This window comes from Felis catus, chromosome C1 (genome assembly GCF_018350175.1).
Source record: "Felis catus isolate Fca126 chromosome C1, F.catus_Fca126_mat1.0, whole genome shotgun sequence".
NCBI classification, from domain to species: domain Eukaryota; kingdom Metazoa; phylum Chordata; class Mammalia; order Carnivora; family Felidae; genus Felis; species Felis catus.
Genome location: NC_058375.1, coordinates 85,494,695 through 85,513,419, shown reverse-complemented (window position 1 = coordinate 85,513,419; position 18,725 = coordinate 85,494,695). Strand labels below are relative to the sequence as shown.

The window sequence follows — 18,725 nt, the reverse complement described above, 5'->3', positions numbered from 1 at the left end:
GCTCAACCGACTGAACCACCCAGGCACCCCCATAATTATTTTCAAAGAACCCAGAATTAACTCCTACCTATGAAGGCTGAAGAGATAAAGGTTGAGAGAGAATTAAATTTGAGCCTGGATGCAGCGGGAGCTTGGGGCTCCCCTTTTACCCATACTATTCTATATCTTTACTTTTCTTCTTTTCTGAAGCATTTACCTTTAGTTTAAATATTTACAGATCTATCGTTTACCACGTAGGGTTTTTGTTGTGCCGTGCATTCTCAAGTTTTCAAGTTTCTCTGCTGGGAACAGATAAATTCTATTAAATATTCAAAATGTGTAAGTCATGAAAAATGGAAGGACTTTCAATAGGAGTTCTTTATATCTGCAGCTTACAAATAGTTCTACCTGATAGTTTTATAACACCCCATATACAGTATTTTGCAGTGTACAGAATGCATGCACATACGTTATCACTTGATCCTTTGCACAGAAGCTCCATGTGATTCTTGCTATTCTCAGCTTTGTCCAAGATCTAAAATTAGAACTAGGCTGACATTACATCTCACTTGGTTACAAGTCTGACTGAGGATTTTAATCATCTGGAGCCACATGGAAAACAATTCTCCCTGAAATCCTCTTTCAGCTGATAATCACTAATTTTGGGCATGTCAGCTTCTGTGTCCTCTGACAGTGGTAAGTATTTTTCCAAAGCACTTCTTTCCTATTCTTCACATGGAAATAGATTGCTGATGATGCCTTTACTGGGTCTGAATCTGCTGGAATGCACAACTGAACTTGGAATTGAATTTACAAGTCTCTTTTGGGGTCTCATAGTCATTCATGTAATTGTCTTCCTCTGGAAGATGGATTTCTGTAAAAGTTAAGCATTTTTTTTTTAGTTTAGTTTTGTTTTTGTTTGTTGTTTTGCTTTCTTTTGCCTTTAGAAAGCAGACTCTCCCAGTTATGTCCTTGCCATACTATGCGCTTTTGTGTTATGGTAGTCATTGGAGGGAACATAATCCTATGCTAGCAGCAGAAATACATATGTTATTACTGACTTGTTTTCCTCGAAGGGGAACTGGTTGCTGGTAAAGGAAAACTGATGGCTGGGTCAAGTTTAATGGCAAACTGAGAAACCTAATTAGCATATGAATGGTTATATATGTTTAAAAATACACATTCACATGTAGATACTTGATAGTTTTAAAAAATGTTTTCTTATCTGATAAACACTTCAACCTTATTCAAATCTGAGACAATAAATTTGTAGGTTCACTGTGATGTACCTAGGGGTTTGGATTAGGCGGCACCTGTATGCCAAGGTTTCTTGCTGGCAAAAAGATCTTGCAACCTGTTCCTATGCTAATTGTGCAGGCATTGCTTAAAAGTAGGGACCCTCTCCTAATAATTTGCTGAATATTGGCAATTATATATCCATCCTAAAATTGCAAACATTTTTTCCTCTGTAATGGAGTTTTTCTCCCATCCCTGTCTCTCTCTCTCACATTGCATAGTTTTTTTTTGCACTGCATACTGTTAAAGAAATTAATAATTTAGAGGAGATTAATAATGAAAAGCAGTATTCTCTGCCCCTTTTCTGTCACTCTAGAAGTGACAGGATTTTGTTTTCAGTAGTCACCACCTTTGTTCCTGTTTTCTTGTTCAAGGGGGGTTATTATTGATCAACTTTAGGCATAATCTACGGAACTTCATTATGAAAGATGCTCAAATTCACTTACACCCTTCTAGAGTTATATTCTTAGTTTTAGTTTCTCTCTTGATTACCTTTAGAACTTTAAACAAATACTTAAGTCTCTAGTTCTCATTCCATAAAATAGAGACAGTATCTATGACTCCCCACTTTGAAGATGTGGCTTTTGGTGTTCTTTCCTCTACACCTCCATTTCCTTCTTTCACATTCTGTTAAAGCATTTATTCTTATTTTTATATTTTCAAGATGTATTATACTTACTACATTCTGCTCTTTAGATGTAAACATGTCTTCCTTGCTTTGTCATGGGTTGATTTATTTCAAAAGTTGATTTCTATCACTCAGAGAAGAAACTTTGTACCCTTAGAAGTCACTCCCCATCTCCCCCTCTGAAAAGCCCCTGGATATAACCAATCTACTTTTTTTTTCTCTCTATGGATCCCATATACATGGTCTTCTGTGTCTGGTTTCTTTCACTTAGTATACTTTCATTCAAAGTTCGTCTACAATGTAGCATGTATCGGAGCTTATTCCTTTTTCGGGAGAATAATATTCCATTGTATGCATATACCACATTTTGTTTATCCATTGTCAGTTGACAGCCATTTGTTTCCACTTTTTGGCTATTGTGAATAATGCAACTTCAACATTCGTGTGCAAGTTTCTCTGTGAGCATAGTTTTCATTTCTCTTGGGTATAAATCTAGGCATGGATCTTTTTCTATGTTATACTTTCCATTTTTTCCTATTTTTATGTTAGGTGTGCCTCTTATAAACAATACACAGGATTTTGTATTTTATTTAATTGGACAATCTTTATATATTAAACTATGGCATTTAGTAGTCAGGGAAGTATAAATTGTGACCATAATGAGATTTTATACAGCAGTGTGATGGTGAGGATGTACATCAATGGAAACCTTGTATAGTTGTAGTAAGTATAAATGGGCACAGTCACTTTGGAAAACAATTTGGCTCTGTCTTATAAATTTGAACATTCACATTCACTATGATCCAGCAGTTCAAGTCCTAGGTGTATACCCAATAGAAGCAATACCCACTTGAGCACCATGAAGATAAGGACAAGAATTTGGGGAAAATATTGCTCATAATAGCAAAACTCTGGTACCCAAATATCCATATTCATTGGGATGGAAAAATTAAATCATGGCATAGTCATACATTTTGGAGATCATGGCTTCCATCAGTATATAAAATGTTCTACTTCCTTTATGGAGCTATATATTTCCCATGATATGAATGTACTATAATTTATCGATTAAAGGTTATATTGCTTCCAATCTTTTGCTTTTATGAAAAACACTGAAGTGAATTACTTTATAATATGTAATTTTACAATTGAAAACATTTGCAGTACAAATTCTTATGAATGTGAATGTGCATTTGTAAGACTGATAGATATGACCGAATTTCTCTCCACAGACAATAACAAATATGGTCACCTTTAGTGTATAAAAGTACCTGTCCCCCTACACTGTTGCATATTTCACTTCTTCCTTTCCAAACTTTATACGTTTCTATTTGCTTCTTTTGCCTTACAGCATTCCAGTAAATGTTGAATAGTTGTGATTGTGGACATCTTTGACTTCCTGAATTTGGAAGGAAATGATTAATTGTGGATCATGTTCTTTCACTATTGCTAATGCAATTTGAAGAAAAAATCAATACAATTATTTGTAAGGCAAAGAATATTCCATCAAATGAATCTACCATAATTTACATAACCAATCCCCTATTTTTATTTTCCTTTCCTTTCTGAGATTCAGGTCACAATCCTCAATATTACATCTATCCCTTTGCAATTTATTTTAGAAGAGCCAGTAATCCTAGTATAATGCCACTTAACTGAATTCCCGCCTGTGCCTATAGCATCTAGATTAAGTAGATATCCCAAGACGCTGGTCTTAAATTTATATATCTGTTACTTAGCCATTTTCATATAACTGGGCATGTAAACTAGTTGCAGTTTTTCATTACTGCAAATTACATAGTAACAAAGGAAGTTGACTTGGCTTCAATTCCCACCTCTGCCACATATTAGATATGAGACCTTGAACAAATTGCCCATCTTCAAGGCTCAGTTCTCTCATCTGTATATTACAGACAATGAAAGCACCCATGTCATAGGATTTTTATGAGGATTATTAAATGAGACATGATATGTAAAGTGTATAAATAATTTTGGGAACATGGAAAGTGTTCAATAAATATACGCTACTAGGATCATTTTGGAACTTTGTGAATGTTCTGAAACACATTCTTTTTTCCCCCTCTGGTACAATTAGGTTCTTTTTGAGATGGCATCTGTGATTCAGCTATTCAGAACCTAATGAAGTTGATGACTCTGTGACAATGTGGAGAAATCATGTCAGAAAATGTGGTTTGTACTGGAGCTGTCAATGCTGTAAAGGAAGTTTGGGAAGAAAGAATAAAGAAACACAATGAAGACCTGAAGCGAGAGAAGGAATTTCAACAGAAGTATGCTTTAACATGTTTATTATTTTGAATTAGTGAAAATTCAGAACATCATCATTCTAGAAAAAGAGCACTTATTAAGTGCCTTATTGTTGAATTTGATAGAGATTTTTATTTACTGAAAAGTCAAAATATAACTACAGGGATATCCCTGACTCAATTAAGTGTGACTATGTGATGGTGGCCACAAAAACCCAACTGTCTGTATGTAGTTGGGGCACCAGGTGGCTCAGTCGTTTAAGCATCTGGCTCTTGATTTAGGCTCATGTCATGATCTCCCAGTTCATGAGATCCAGTCCTGTGTCGGGCTCTGCACTGTCAGTGCAGACCCTGCTTGGGATTCTCTCTCCCTCCCTCTCTCTGCCCCTCCCCTGCTGGCACTCTCCCTCTCTCTGTTTCTCTCTCTCAAAATAAATAAACATTAAAAAAAATAGTTATCTTGGGCCCTCATAGGAATCTGGTCAACATTTATCATAGTTTGATTAGTATCTTTTAGTCTACTTTTCACTGATGGCTTGTTCAGTATAATAGTCCCTAGGTACTAAAACAGCATCTAGCAATGGTAGGTAGTATAGATTCTCACCTATTTGAATAGCAGTGAGTTTCAGCCAGGTTCCCTGTGGATCACCTGATTCCTTGATTTGGGCTGTACTTAAATAATTTGGCTCTCATTTCCTTTGCCTTCTTGATAGCTGCCCACTTTTCTGATTGGATGTCTCCAAAGTATTCTATCTAATCTTGCAAGAATACCCACTTTCCTCATGGATCCCTACAATTCTCATTCATTAGGTCTCTTTCTAAATATTAAGTTGTCTTTTGTCTTGCAATATATACAGATATTGGGCCATTATGTTGTACACCTGACACTAATACAATGTTATATGACAATTATATTTCAGTGGGAAAAAATGCTCTTGTGTCAGTTAGCAAATACCATAAAATTCAAATAAAAATGGCTTAAGGAAGAGGGAAGTCCTGAGGCAAGGCAGTTCCAAAGCTTTAACAGCTTTAGAGATTCAGCTTCTTTTTATCACTTCCGACTGCTAATCTCAGTGTCTCATTTTGGTTCTTAGGGTAGCCTCCCTCAGTGTCACAGAATGACTGGTGTACTTCCAGGCAACATAGCCAGACCTCATTATGTTATCAGAAGAGTGGAAACTATTTCTGTTTCTTGAGGAAGCCTTTCTGAGGTGTTTTAGCAAACCTCTCCTTCACCTCTCATTGACCAGAACTGGGTAATTTGTACTCCCCTAATGCAGTTCCCTTCTAGGAGAATGAGACTATGTGATTGGTTTATATAAATTAAGATTTATACCTGGGTTACTTGGGGGAAGTATAAGTACTTGAAAATAACAGCTATTCTCCCAGCAAAGAAGAGGGGGAAAGGTACGTTCTTGATAAGCAACTATTTTGTGTCCGCTATCTGTAAAAACAAAAATTCGGCTGGGGAAGGGCCACTCTTCCCAACCAAAGCCAGTCAAGAGAATAATGATGCTGACAATGATGAGGTAGCAGCCGTTTGTTGTGCACTTACTGTTTACTAAGTACTCTGCTAAATGTTTTATCTGTACTATCTCATTTAATCCTCTCAACATACTGAAACAGTGTCTTGATGAGGATTATATTGCATTATGAGAGATGGAAAACCAAAATAATATTTTCTACACAAGACATGTTAACTTTTCCTGGTACTTGATCTATGGCTGGAATAGCACTCCACTGAGTCAGATGGTCTGTGTTGCCCATGGTCAGGCTTTTATCTTGTTGCTCAACTGTGCATGACTTCCATTCCTAGTGGAATGGATGTCACCCAATGGCCCCAAATAGATTCACCAACCTCAGCCAACATGTTTGATTCCAGCTAGCAGGAAGTGGCACACACTACTACTTCTGTTAACATCCCATTGATACGATACATATCTAACTACAAGGAAGGATGGCTAAATGAAGTCTTGTGCCCAGTTGAATTTAGAGCATCTACTATTGAGGAAGAAGAGGAGTAACAGATACAGGGGAATGACAAGCAGTCTCTGCCACACATGAGTGTTCATTTTCTACCTTTTAAAGAGACAGAAAACCTGAGAGATAGGCCTAATTCAAAGAACACAATGCTAATAAATGCAGAACTGGTATTCATACTCAAGCAATCCGACTCAGGAAGCATGATATTCACCTCAGGTCTTACATCTCCCTAGATGGGCCCTTTATATATAAAGCTATTCTTATGAAACCCATTATATTTGTATTCTACAATTATGATAAACTTGACTTTAGAGTACTCTTTTTAAATTTTTTTTAAGTTTATTTATTTCAAGAAAGTGAGAGCACCAGCAGGGAAGGAGCAGAAAGAGAGGGAGAGAGCGAGAATCCCAAGCAGGCTCTACACTGTCAGCACAGAGCCCAATATGTGGCTCGGACCCATGAACCATGAGATCATGACCTGAGCTGAAATCAAGAGTCAGTAACTTAGCTGACTGAGCCACTCAGGTGCCCCAAGAGTACTCTTTTTTTTTTTTTTTTTTAATTGATTGATTGCTTTTGAGAGAGAGAGAACAAGAGCGAATGAGCAGGGGAGGGGCAGAGAGAGAGAGAGAGAGAGAGAGAGAGAGAGAGAGAGAGAATCCCATGCAGGTTCCTTGCTGTCAGCACAGAGCCCGATGTAGGGATTGATCTCACAAACCGTGAGATCATGACCTGAACCAGGATCAGGAGTCAGATACTCAACCAACTGAGCCATCAGGAGCCCTAACTCTAGAGTATTCTTAACAAATCATTTTCTTTTTTATTTTTTTTTAATTAAAAAAAAATTTTTTTAACGTTTATTTATTTTTGAGACAGAGAGAGACAGAGCATGAACGGGGGAGGGTCAGAGAGAGAGGGAGACACAGAATCGGAAGCAGGCTCCAGGCTCCGAGCCATCAGCCCAGAGCCTGACGCGGGGCTCGAACTCACGGACTGCGAGATCGTGATCTGAGTCAAAGTCGGATGCTCAACCGACTGAGCCACCCAGGCGCCCCATCATTTCCTTTTTTAAAACAGTGGGCGGGAATCGTGACTTGCTTCTAAACTCCCGAATGTCACCTATCATACGTGTTTAGTTAAGAACCATTTAATTTTAGTAGCTTCAAGTTCTTTCTGTGGAAAACAGGCAAGGGGTAAAATGATTAAGAGTGTAATCTAATACTGGGGCACCTGGGTGGCTCAGTCGGTTGAGCTTCTGACTTTGGCTCAGGTCATGATCTCACGGTCTGTGAATTCGAGCCCCGCGTCAGGCTCCTTGCTGACAGCTTGGAGCCTGGAGCCTGCTTCGGATTCTGTGTCTCCCTCTCTCTCTGCCCCTCCCCACTCATGCTCTGTCTCAAAAATAAATAAAAACATTAAAAAAAAATTAAAAAAGGAATGTAATCTAATGCTTCTTCTCTCAGCTAAAGGTGGCTAAAGATTTAGTTCAAAAAGCATCAAGTTTAAACAGAAATTGACCTCATTGTCTTTTGATGCCAAGCTGTCTTGAGGAAATCAAGCATTTAGGAAAGAGTTGGTGTGACAAAATCTGGGAAAGTCTTTAGACTATGATAAAAGAGTTTCATAGGAGGTAGAAAATTTCTATGTAAAATTGAAAGAACATCAAGCTTGAATTAAGCAGTGGATGAATTATAGAATACCAGAGCTGGAAGGGAACTTAGACATTATTTAATCGAAACCCCATTTTTATAGGCAAAGCCCACAGAGGTGGTATGTGTTGTCCACGGTCACCAAATTAAGTGATACATTCTGGACTTAGATCATAGAAATTCAGATCCAGAAATAACTTAGGAATCATTGTAGAGATGGAAATAGACTTGAATAATAGCCTCACTGTAAACTCATTAAAGACGGAGCTTTCTGCATGCACAATGTGCAGCGTCGCATTTGGCATATAATCGTTGCTCAATGAGTTCTTTAAGTAAAAGGTTGGGGAACAAGACACCTGATTACACTTGTCATTAAATCTTGTCCTGAAATACATAGATCTCTTAGTGAGTATCAAGTAGTTAGCAATCATCATGCTTACTGTTTGAATAGTTCTAATTTTTAGAAAAGTGATGTAATTGAATATAAAAATTTTCTAGTATAGAAATAAACCATTTGCAACCTTTTACTAGTCATTTTCATAGCTTACTATTACTGTTATGTATATTTGCAATGTACCAAAAATCAATAGGGATGTATTCCAGAATGATGAAGGTTTTATGCATTTTTATATCTGAAAAACAAAATCTGAGTAAAATTGGAATGTAATCACATATAACTTAACTCTGAAGTTGGACTGTATTATTTGCAAGTCATTAAAAAGTTATTAACTATCCATGAATTAGATGTTTAATAAATGCAAGTCAACAGAACAATGAGATACCACTTTGCACTCACTAGGATGGCTATAATCAAAAACATGGACCATAACAAATGTAAGCAAGAATGGCAAGGCATGAAGCCTCATGTGCTGCTGGAGGGAAGGTAAAATGGTACTAGCAATTTGGACCTAGTTTGGCAGTTCCTAAGAAAAGTTCAAAATAGAATTATAATATGATGCAGCAATTCTACTCCTAGAACTGTACCCAAGATAAATGAAAACATATATCTACGCAAGAACTTGTTCACAAATGTTCATAGCAGCATTATTCATAATAGCCAAAGAGTGGAATTAACCCAAATGTCCATTAACTGACGAACTGATCAACAGAACAGTGGAATGTTATTCTTCAATAAAAAGGAATACAGTACTGAAACATGTTACAGCACAGGTGAACTTTGAATAAACTTATGCTATGTGGAAAGACCACAATATTGTATAATCTCATAGAAATGGGAAGTAGATTAGTGGTTGCCATGGGCTGAGGAAGGAAGGAATGGAGAGTGACTGCTAATGGGTGTGGAGGTTTTTTGTTGTTGTTTTTTTATTTGTTTTAATTTAAATTCCACTTAATGTGCAGTGTAATATTAGTTTCAGGTGTACAATATAGTGATTCAACAGTTCATACAACATCCGGTGCTCATCTCAGCAAGTGCACTCCTTAATCCCCATCACCTAATTAACCCATCCCCCCATGCACCTTCCCTCTGGTAGCCATGTTTGTTCTATAATTAAAAACTGTTTCTTGGTTTGCCTCTTTTTTTTTCCCCCTTTGTTCATTTCTTTGTTTAAAAGTGTTTTAGCAGTCTCTCTCTCCCTCTCTTTTTTTTAAAATTTATTTTGAGAGGGAGAGAGCATGAGCAGGGAGGGGCAGAGAGGTAGAGCAGGGAGGTAGAGAAAGAGAATCCCACTGCAGGTGCAGAGCCTGACATGGGGCTCAATCTCACACCTAACCCACTGAACCACCCAGGAGCCTTTGCTCAGTTATTTCTTAAATTCCATGACTGAAATCATGTGGTGTTTCTTTCTCATTAGCACATTAGCATAATATTCTCTAGCTCCATCCATATCATTGCAAATGGCAAGATTTCACTCTTTTTTATGGCTAATATTTCCTTCTTTATCCATTCATCAGTTGATGAACAATTGGGCTGTTTCCAAAATTTGGCTATAGTACATAATGCTATTGAGTTAGTATTTTTGCATTATTTGAGTAAATACTTAGTAGTACAATTGCTGGATCATGGGATAGTTCTATTTTTAATTTTTTGAGGACCCTCCATACTGTTTTCCACAGTGGCTGCACCAGTTAGCCTTGGGTATAGAGTTTTTTGAGTGATGAAAATGTTTTGGATCAGAGAGTGGTGTTGGTGAGCAACTCTGTGAATATATCCAAAACCATTGAATTGCATACTTTAAAAGGGTTGATTTTATGGTATGTGAATTATAGCTCAATAAAGCTGTTATTTAAAAAAAAATCTATGGAGCATTGTGACACTTTTCAAAAACTTAAATATAGGGCATTTATGAAACTAATCATATTTATAATTCTTGCAAAACGAATCCTTTTTTTGATTTCCAGATACTATTAGTCAAGTGGTTGTTTTGATGGGTCACTTTTTACGTAAAAGTGAATGCTACCTGTGTCATTATGGGTCAACTAAAATGTTTTCTGGTCTCTTAGGCTAGTGCGAATCTGGGAAGAACGAGTAAGCTTAACCAAACTAAGGGAAAAGGTCATCAGAGAAGATGGAAGAGTCATTTTGAAGATAGAAAAAGAGGAATGGAAGGTTAGCTTCATACAAGTACTATTTGATTTTCTATATTTTGCATTTTATGGGAGAGTTGAGAAAATGATTCTGAGACTGTGTGATTAAGTCTGGAATAGTTAGAATTCTCATTTTAATAATACACCAAATGAATTGGGGCAACATGAACAACTGAAAAGAAATATAACTTCACTTTTTTTTTTTTTTGGTAAAAATTCAATTTGCTGAAACTCTGTCTAAATTTAGGTCATTTGCAATTTTTTCTCCTACTAATCCTACTAATAAGCAATTTCTCATTTTCTATAAAAAGATGACCATTTGCTTAACAAAAATCATACAGCTTTTCCAAAATAAATGCTCAGTTAAAACCCACAAAAAAGAACAGAATATTCATTTTTTTTCGAGGTCTACCACCCAGTTCATATTCTCTCATAAACACACACACACAGACACACACTTGCTTAATTACATTAGGCACACTCTAATTTTTGTAAGGGCCTCTATCCCTTGGGCCAGTGTTTATGTTCATACATATAGGTATGACTAGCTAAGGGTGTAGGTCCTTTATTTTCCCTTTTGGCTACTTTAGGTTGAAAGAGAAAAGGCAAAGAGTTCAGAATAGTTGAAACTCTTAAAATCTTTAAATTCAAAAAAATCTGTAAAAACCTTTTATAGGGGCGCCTGGGTGGCGCAGTCGGTTAAGCGCCCGACTTCAGCCAGGTCACGATCTCGCGGTCCTTGAGTTCGAGCCCCGCGTCGGGCTCTAGGCTGATGGCTCAGAGCCTGGAGCCTGTTTCCGATTCTGTGTCTCCTTCTCTCTCTGCCCCTCCCCCGTTCATGCTCTGTCTCTCTCTGTCCCAAAAATAAATAAATGTTAAAAAAAAAATTTTTTTTTTAAAAACCTTTTATAAAATATTTCAAAACAGAAGGGGAAGAGGGGCGCCTGGGTGACTCAGTCAGTTGGGTGTCCATCTTTGGCTCAGGTCATGATCTTGCAGTTTGTGGATTTGAGCCACGACAAGCTGACAGCTTGGGGCCAGGAGCCTGCTTGGGATTCTGTGTCTCCCTCTCTCTCTGCCCCTCCCCTGCTCACTCTCTCTTTCTCTCTCTCAAAAATAAATAAACATGAAAATTTTTTTTAAAAAAGAAGGGGAAGACAAGTTTGAATTATTGATTAAAATGATTTTTTGGTTTCTTTGTGATTTCAACTAACCATCATGTTCTCATTTCAACTGCATATGTGTACTCTTAAAAAAGCCTAAAACAACAACATCTTTAGAGCATAGCTCTATGTGTGTACGCTATTGGCCAAAATACATTCTTTTTGTTTATTCTGATTGGAGCACCAAGGTTTAGCACCCCCACTCCCAAAGTAAAGGTCTTAAAACTTAGAAGTAACACAAAGCACTTGGAAATATAACCATTTAGGAAAATTTGTAAGGAAAAGTTCTTTTACAAATCAATCTCTCTACAATTATACTCCAGTGTGACATGATACTAAAATAATTTAAGTAATATAGTAATTCTGTCATTTCTTTTACTTGAGTTTAGACCCTCCCTTCTTCTCTACTGAAACTGAGTCAGCTACAGGAATGGCAACTTCATAGAACTGGTTTGTTGAAAATTCCTGAATTCATTGGAAGATTTCAGAACCTCATTGTATTAGATTTATCTCGAAACACAATTTCAGAGATACCTCGAGGAATTGGTAAGGAAGATTGCTTTAATTTCTGTTTTTTACTGAGAATTCTTTTTTTTTTTTTTTTTTTTTTTGATACATGGAGTAAAGACCTCATCTTTACATAGCCCCAAGCCTTGAGGAAATTATAAACATCTAAATTGAAGGTTCCAGGGGATCCAAGCATCTAGGATTTACTGAGGTGATTTAAGATGAGAATTCAATGCAAGAAAAGTCTCTTTGGAAATATTATTGTATAGATTCTGGAAATGATATTTCTTGTTCAGCTAATCCTCCTAGAAGAGAATAGGTTGAGGGCAAGAGAGAAAATTAGAAAGATTCCTTAGATGAGAAAAAAACAATCCCCAAATGGAAAATTGACCAGGATATAGTGTAGATAAAGCAAAATGGGAAAAAAAAAACCATATATTTTTTGCTTATAGCACTGATAAACCTGCTCTTCATCTTTAGAAGAGGCAGGACACATACTGGGAAAAGAAGTGTGAATTTGCCAATACGAAACTGACAAGTAAGTTATGCTATAATACTTCATAACTGGAAACATTGTTTTATATCTATCTGCTCTCTATTGTGTATTATTTTTTGTAGGACTGCTCACTAAACTTCAGGAGCTGATTCTTAGTTACAACAAAATCAAGACTGTCCCCAGGGAATTAAGTCATTGTGCGAGCTTGGAGAAACTAGAACTTGCTGTAAACAGAGATATATGTGATCTTCCACAAGAGGTCAGAAAGATATAAATGCCTATGATTTTATTCTCTGTCTACTACTGGTTTACTTCTTAATTGTGTGATCATTAAAAATAACACTAATGAAGAAATGCTATACATTTTATTTCAGAAAATATTTAGTGGTAATCGTTTCCTGTTACTATAACATTTTTAGAGAAGTATCTATTTAGCATAAATATTGTCACAGTACTGACATCATTTGTGATCTCCTAAAAGGCCAGAGCAAAGAGTCTTTTTTATTTCTATTTCCTATTGAAGGCCCAGGCTAGCTTGTAGTTGTTACTTAGTAAATGCTTATTGGATGAATAAATGGTTATTATAAAGCACAATGTGGTGATGGAAAAGCTCTTTTGTTTACTAGTTGGTGTTTATACAGTGTTCCTTTTTTGAGATACAGCTGAAGTGGTAAGAAATGAATTCTTCAGTTTAGGAAGTGTTTCTTTGCTAGCTTCTTTGGCTCTACCAAGTAAAAGCAAGGCAATGGGTTTGGAAAGCCTTCAGACTTTGCTTTGGTATGATAACCTTGTTATTAGTAAAGCCAAACTGGTCATAGAGATATAGACGCTTTCAAACATACTTCAAACATATTTAATGATCTTACAATCAGCAAAGAAATTTCCAAGGTGTTCTAACTTTGCAAAATAAAGTTAAGGAAAATAATAAAACTCAAAGTAGAAAGACTATTCCCTTTTTCCATTCTCCACTCACTATTTTTGGTGAGAATATCACTTTTCCCCAGAGCAGGAAATATGTCACCAATAATTATCACTCTGGCAAGTAAAACACAATTTCTACATTTATATCTACTTGATCTTACAACAGTTCAAGTTAATGAAATGTATGCACTTGCTTATGATAAAAATGATGATCACAGGGACAATTTATACTTATAAGAGGGCCAATAAATATTTTATTTCTAACTCTTGTGATTTTCTTTCTGGGATTGGTTCAATCATTTAAAATGCTGTATGAATTTGGACATGTCTGTTAACCTGTGTTTACCTTAATTTTTTCACATAAGAAATAGGTTTTATTGGAACTAATACTAAAGTAAGATTTGAGCCTGGGATTATTTCCAAGTGTGGCCTCTAAGTAGCTGGGTAGCCTCAAACACACCACTTTATATAACTAGGTCTCAATGTTCACATATGCAAAATAGAGACTGTCAGATGATAATAACATTTTTAATATGATAAAATCAAAGGGTTCTAGTACCACTGAGAAATCAGCAACAGGAGACTTCTCTCTCAGCCATTACACTGCATACATGTATACACACAAAACATATTTATGCCAGTGTAAAAACAATCTTTTTATACTCCATTCTAAACCGTTTGAAAAATTTTAAAGGTGTGATTTTGAAAAAGTGTTTTGTCCGTGGCTTGAATTCTAAAGCCAGAGAAACATCACCTCCTAAATGGAAACTTCCTGCTTTTTTTGCATTACCCACAAAACACTGGGTGTGTGTGTGTTTCATTTTGTTTTGGATTTTTTTTTTTTTTTTTTTTTTGGTGTTAAAATTGTGGAAGGAATCTCAACATTCCCGGAGATAAAAATAAAACAGAACTTGCCTAGATAAATGGAAAGTTTTTTGGAAAAGTTAACTAAATTTTTACTCACATTTTGAAACTTTCACTACAGGGTTATATGGCAAGAGGTTTGTGGCCTTAGGTCCATGAAAACTTGAGTGCACATCACCCATCATTTCCAGTTGCATGGCCTCTCTCACCCATTTTGTCCATAAAATAGAAATATGATATTCATCTTATAAAGCTGATGAATAAACTAGTGCTATAAGCATCCATGAATACATTGAGACACTGATGTTGAGAGAAAAAGGCAAGTTAAAGAGAAGCACACTATCAAAATCTTCAAATAAAAATATTAAACTTTGTAAAAACATATATAATAGTAATTATAGAGAAATATATAGAAAATATATTTGTGTATAGTAACAAAAAAACATATGCAGGAATTTTAAATACCAAATTCAGGAGAGGGGTTCCCTCTGGAAAGGAAGAAGGGAGGAAGGAGTACATAGGAGGCAGTCATATCAATATATATATATTTTTAAGTTTGAGAGAGAGAGAGCGTGCACGTGCAGGGGGAGGGGCAAAGATGAGAGAGAATCCTGAGCAAGCTCCGTGCCAACAGCATGGAGCCTGATGCTAGGCTCAATCTCATAAACCTGCGGGATCATGACCTGAGCTGAAATCAAGAGTCAGTCGCTTAACTGACTGAGCCACCCAGGCACCTCTATATTTTTTCTTAAGCTGAGCATGCTGGTGTTTGATATATTATTCTTAATACATTTTTATTGATGTTTTTCATTTAAAAAATAGAATTACCAAACGGTAAATCCTGTGATTGAGATAATGCGTGTAAAGCATCAGGCACAAAAAAGAAGGCTCAATAAAGATAATAATATTTTGAAGTTTGGGTTTTCCCATACAAATCTCAGATACAGGATGAAAGGAAAACACAAGCAGGTTCTGCAAACCCTGGAACTTGGGTATTTGGAAGATAAGTTTTCTTGGAATAGATGAACTTTCTATACAAGTTTTTAATTTATCTGGAGGTTATTTAGCTTTATTTTTATTTCAAAATTAATTTATTTTATTGTGGACTACTAGGACTAAATAAAGCCCAAGTGTAATCTGAACATTCCTTGATGTGAAGTATCTCCTTTAGCAATGTGAGTGTTCTAGTACTTTACGTTGTGGACATTCACTTTGAAAAATTTTGCTTTCCTCTTCAGCTTAGCAATTTGTTAAAGCTTACTCACCTTGATCTGAGTATGAATCACTTTACTACAATCCCTCCTGCTGTGTTGAACATGCCTGCTCTTGAGTGGCTCGACATGGGAAGCAACAGACTTGAACAACTTCCTGATACTATAGAAAGGTAAAATAAATAATTTTCTATGCTATTGGATGTGTTGAAGCCATCCGTAATAAATAAGAAATTATAGACAAAACAAAGGGGACCCTACCTAATCAATCACGATAGATCCATGTAGTACTAATATGCTACTTTTTAACAGAATATTTTCATTTACTTAAATAAGCCTAAGGGTTTGGGGAGAGAAAAACCGGCTATCTGAAGCGACCATATTGACATGACTATGCCAAACAATAACATTATTTAGTGCATGCCAGGCACTCTGTGCACTTTACGAATGTGTGAGGAAACTCATGTGGAGATGTTAAATTGCTCAAGATCACAGTGTAAGTGTGCAGTCTAGGTTTTGAATGTAGGCAGCCTGGCCCAGAGTCTGTTATGCATACTTGTCTTGCCCTAACTGGGCATATTAATAATTTCTGATTTTTCTCCTAACACTCTAATTCAGATTAGATAACATTTACAGCAGTTCTTTAAGAAATCCTATGCAAATAGTGAAGAATTCACTAAAATACATTGGTTTCTCTTCTACCACCACATGCTGAGAACTGTAGTGTAGGGATTGTCTCTGATGCAGTTTCCCTGATCAGGTAATGTGAAACCAGTTAACTGATATACTGGTTAAAGGAGATGTTATAAAAGATTACCTTTCTTTGATTTTAGGTTAAGAATCAGGGTTTTCATATTTTGTATGGATTAATCACAGAAACCTCTTTTAATTCATCAGAATGCAAACTCTACATACATTATGGCTGCAACGGAATGAAATAACATGCTTGCCAGAAACAATCAGCAATATGAAAAACCTGGGTACTCTTGTTCTCAGCAACAATAAACTGCAAGATATTCCAGTGTGCATGGAAGAGATGACCAATCTGAGGTAAAAGTTGTAGACCCAAAAGAGACATGTTCCTTTCTGGTTGCAGAACAAAGTAACACAGAGCAATTTTATGAATTGATTTGAGTTCTCATTCATATGAATGAATATATTTAAAAATCTTTTCCAACTTTGAAATTCTATAATTACATAAGTAGGATTCATATAACACTGGTTAAAATTATTCAAGAAAGAATCCTTGAAACAAAAGTCAAACTGGCATTATCAGCTTTAAGGAATACCCTCGGTTGGTGACATTTTTATGAAAATCACTTTGCAACTGCTAACAAACCTCATCTACAAATAAAAGCAAAAGGTACAAAAATAGTGATTTTCCTTCTAAAAGACTACTATGGACACAGGTAACCATGTTATAGAGTAAATATGTAAGTTAATTACTCTCAGAACTCCCTCAAGTGTCTTACTTCCAAAATTTAATTTCCTAACAGAGAATGTAAGACATGAGAATTCACATCAAATCCTACAATTTCCAAAACAGAGTCATTCATACATTCATTTATTCATTCATTCATTCATTCATCAATTCAGCAGCTACTGGGTCATGTAATCGATGGTGAAGATACAATGATAAATAAGACACAAGTAAGTCTGTAAAATATACAGAAACTAAGGGGCTCCTGGGTGGCTCAGTCAGTTGAGTGTCCAACTTCTGCTCAGGTCATGATCTCACAGTTTGTGAATTCGAGCCCCAAGTCAGGCTCTGTGCTAACAGCTGAGTCTGGAGCCTGCTTTGGATTTTGTGTCTCCCTGTCTCTGCCCCTTCCCTGCTCATGCTCTATCTCTCAAAAATAAATAAACGTTAAAAAAAAAAATATATATATATATACACACACACACACACACACACATACATACACACACACAGAAACTTTAATTTCATAGCATTAATTGTATGTTTGAGATGCCCTGGAATTGCTCTGGGAAGTTGAACTGTTCCACATTAAATACATGGTAGGAACTAACAGTTGCTTCTATAAGCTTTGAAAAGAAGTTGTCTAAAGCTAGGGTTTCTTCCTTCTAGAAAAGAAACTTAAAAGATTCTTAGGATTTATCACATCTCACCACGATGTCTGGTTATTGAAACCGTTTTTTTTTTTTTTTTTTTAATTTACCATATTATCATTTGATCTTTCGCTAGGGAAATAAATGTTCACTTCTACGGCACCTATAAAAATACTGTTTTTTGGTGAACTGCTAGGTTTGTCAACTTCAGAGACAACCCACTGAAATTGGAAGTAACACTTCCTCCTAGTGAAAGCATAGATGAAGAGGAGGAACGGGAATTATTTGGCCTTCAGTTTATGCATATATATATACAGGAGTCACGGAGAAGAGCAGGTATGAGATTTCTTTGTAACACAAGCCAAATATTTGGTAGAAGAATGTGTATATACAGAAGTTCCTTTATAGATTTCTCATTACATCTTACCTTTTCCGTCAAATTTTGTCTCTTGGTCAATATTGTGGAAGGAGGGGCCCCTGGGTGGCTCAGTCGGTTAAGCATCTGGCTTTAGCTCAGGCCATGACTTCTTGGTTTGTGAGTCTGAGCCCCGCATTGGGCTCTCTGCTGTCAGCATGGAGCCTGCTTTGGATCCTCTGCCTCCCTCTCTCTGCCCCTCCCCTGCTCATGCTCTCTCAAAAATAAATAAATATTTAAAAATATATATATATTGTGGGAGGAAAAAAAATGAAATTCAAATCTGTTCACAATTTTGATAAAGGCTTGGAGAGAAATTGTAAATATACAGAAAATTTTTCAAGTAGAGACAGACAGGAAATAAATTTCTTTGGCCAAGCGCTTGAAGCACAACCAGATGAGTGAAGATGTGATTCTTTAAATCTTCACTACCTAATTCTATCAGTTTATTATATATTTCTGTGTACTCATGGACACTACCTTCCCTGTCATTTCTTTTTTCTTTCTACAGTCCACAAATAGCAACACAATATTCTGCCTAGGGATGACTATTAAGAGAACAGAGATTTTAACCAATAGTTAAAATGTGAGGTTTTGATATATAAATTTCAATCACTTAGTCTCTGATAATTAAGAATTAAATCACTTAACTAAAGCCTTTAACTTAAACCAAGATTAGAAGAAGCCAAAGAAACAATTCCGTTAATAAAAACATTGAAACTAGAGTAATAT

At 36.1% G+C, this 18,725-nt stretch overlaps 1 protein-coding gene and 1 long non-coding RNA gene across 3 annotated transcripts in view; one reads left to right on the top strand and one right to left on the bottom strand.

Moving 5' to 3' along the window:
- The window catches only part of LRRC39 (leucine rich repeat containing 39), a 30,024-nt gene that overhangs the window by 8,429 nt on the left and 2,870 nt on the right, over positions 1-18,725 (top strand). The window contains exons 1-8 of one of the 2 annotated variants that reach the window (XM_003990363.5): positions 520-675; positions 3,999-4,191; positions 10,263-10,368; positions 11,899-12,055; positions 12,635-12,771; positions 15,536-15,681; positions 16,406-16,558; positions 17,775-17,914. In XM_003990363.5, the coding sequence (XP_003990412.1) occupies positions 4,079-4,191; positions 10,263-10,368; positions 11,899-12,055; positions 12,635-12,771; positions 15,536-15,681; positions 16,406-16,558; positions 17,775-17,914 (952 nt within the window). In that variant the 5' untranslated portion in view covers positions 520-675; positions 3,999-4,078. Of the gene's footprint in view, positions 1-519; positions 676-3,998; positions 4,192-10,262; positions 10,369-11,898; positions 12,056-12,634; positions 12,772-15,535; positions 15,682-16,405; positions 16,559-17,774; positions 17,915-18,725 lie in introns of those variants that run through there. The other variant, XM_019837506.3, reaches the window with a different exon arrangement.
- On the bottom strand, positions 11,935-14,898 carry LOC123379715. The gene is made up of 2 exons (XR_006584586.1): positions 14,398-14,898; positions 11,935-12,321 (listed from the first exon to the last, which is right to left on the bottom strand). It is a non-coding gene; the product is annotated as an uncharacterized LOC123379715 (long non-coding RNA).